This window comes from Penaeus monodon, chromosome 32 (assembly GCF_015228065.2).
Source record: "Penaeus monodon isolate SGIC_2016 chromosome 32, NSTDA_Pmon_1, whole genome shotgun sequence".
NCBI classification, from domain to species: Eukaryota; Metazoa; Arthropoda; class Malacostraca; order Decapoda; family Penaeidae; genus Penaeus; species Penaeus monodon.
This window is the reverse complement of record NC_051417.1, coordinates 23,873,160-23,874,456: the sequence shown is the minus strand read 5'-3', so window position 1 is coordinate 23,874,456 and position 1,297 is coordinate 23,873,160. Positions and strand designations below refer to the sequence as shown.

Genomic DNA, 1,297 nt, shown 5'->3' with positions numbered 1-1,297 from the left:
TTTTTGTATTACATATTTGGGATTTGTAAACTTGTGATTCCTAGAATTTGTAAATTGTAAGTGTAACAGTATATACATTTTCCTTCTTAGAACTACTTATTTTTATAATCTATATATTAAGACCACTTTGGTTTTATGTTGATTCCTGTAAAAAAATATATTATCATTGATGGTTACATAGAGATTGTGTAGAAGCAGTTACATGTAAAGATTGTGCTTTAAGTTATTAGTTTTTATCTTTAACCTAGTAGGTGCTTTTTCTTTAGAAAGTCTTCCAACATTTTTCCATGGAACTATAATTTATATATTTTTATCTTTATATGAATTGTATCCTTATTTATAGTTTCCATAGTTTTATATTCTCCTACAGATATCTATAATCCATTGAGCACTGTCTTCATTAATAAGGAAACTTATTAGTAGAATAGCTGAACAGCAAGTTTTCTGCTCTTAAATAGTTATAGTGTTCCTTTACTACTTAATCCTATATATGTTATGTATGACTGTGTGTGTATCACTGATGTTTGTGGTTTCTTATAGTCTCAGAATTACCAGGTATTTTAATATTCAATGGAAGGGTTTGCCAGTGTTTGGGAGAGGTTGGAAAAAATATAGTGTACTTGTTGAATATCACCATTAGTAAGTAGAACATTGCCTACAGGTGGGACTGATCACCAGCAGCCGGAAAGGTGGTTGGAGAGATGCCTCAGGAGCCAGGCCCATGAGTGACACAAAATGCAAGTTGTACAAGTGTCCGTACTGTCAGTATACCACTAAGAAGAACACAAATATGACAGCACATATATGTATTCATACAGGGGAAAAACCTTTTAGTTGTCCACATTGCTCTCGAAGATTTACACAGAAAGGAAATCTGCAGTCACACATGTACACACACACAGGAGAGAAGCCATTTGCTTGCTCTTATTGCCCATATCGCTCAACACAAAAGAGCAATTTGAAGAGTCATTTGTTTACTCATCATCCTTCTGAGAAAAAATAGATACTGATATAAGTATGTAAGAGAAAATATTTATTTAATATATATATTTTTTTTTTGACAAAATTATTTTGTTTAGTTCTTTTATATTATATTTGTATAAACTTATTACTGGATTGGAAATAAATGCTTTGACACTATATTTGCCATGAAAGTTTTTAGATACAGGAAGAAAGATGTAGCCAGATTAATTATGTTGCCATTATTTTCATTCCACGAATAAATTGTCTCTTGTCCCCATGTTATGCCATAGTTAGATGGTGACAGGCATGATATGAGCCAAAGAATGAGTAGAGT

At 31.8% G+C, this 1,297-nt stretch overlaps 1 protein-coding gene across 13 annotated transcripts in view; it reads left to right on the top strand.

Moving 5' to 3' along the window:
- LOC119593731 (myoneurin-like) overlaps positions 1-1,297 on the top strand; it is a 102,537-nt gene that overhangs the window by 71,402 nt on the left and 29,838 nt on the right. The window contains exon 6 of one of the 13 annotated variants that reach the window (XM_037942722.1): positions 662-1,018. The exons of the other annotated variants lie outside the window; for them this stretch is intronic. Coding sequence (XP_037798650.1) covers positions 662-1,003 — 342 coding nt within the window. The 3' untranslated portion in view covers positions 1,004-1,018. Of the gene's footprint in view, positions 1-661; positions 1,019-1,297 lie in introns of those variants that run through there. 13 annotated transcript variants of the gene reach the window in all.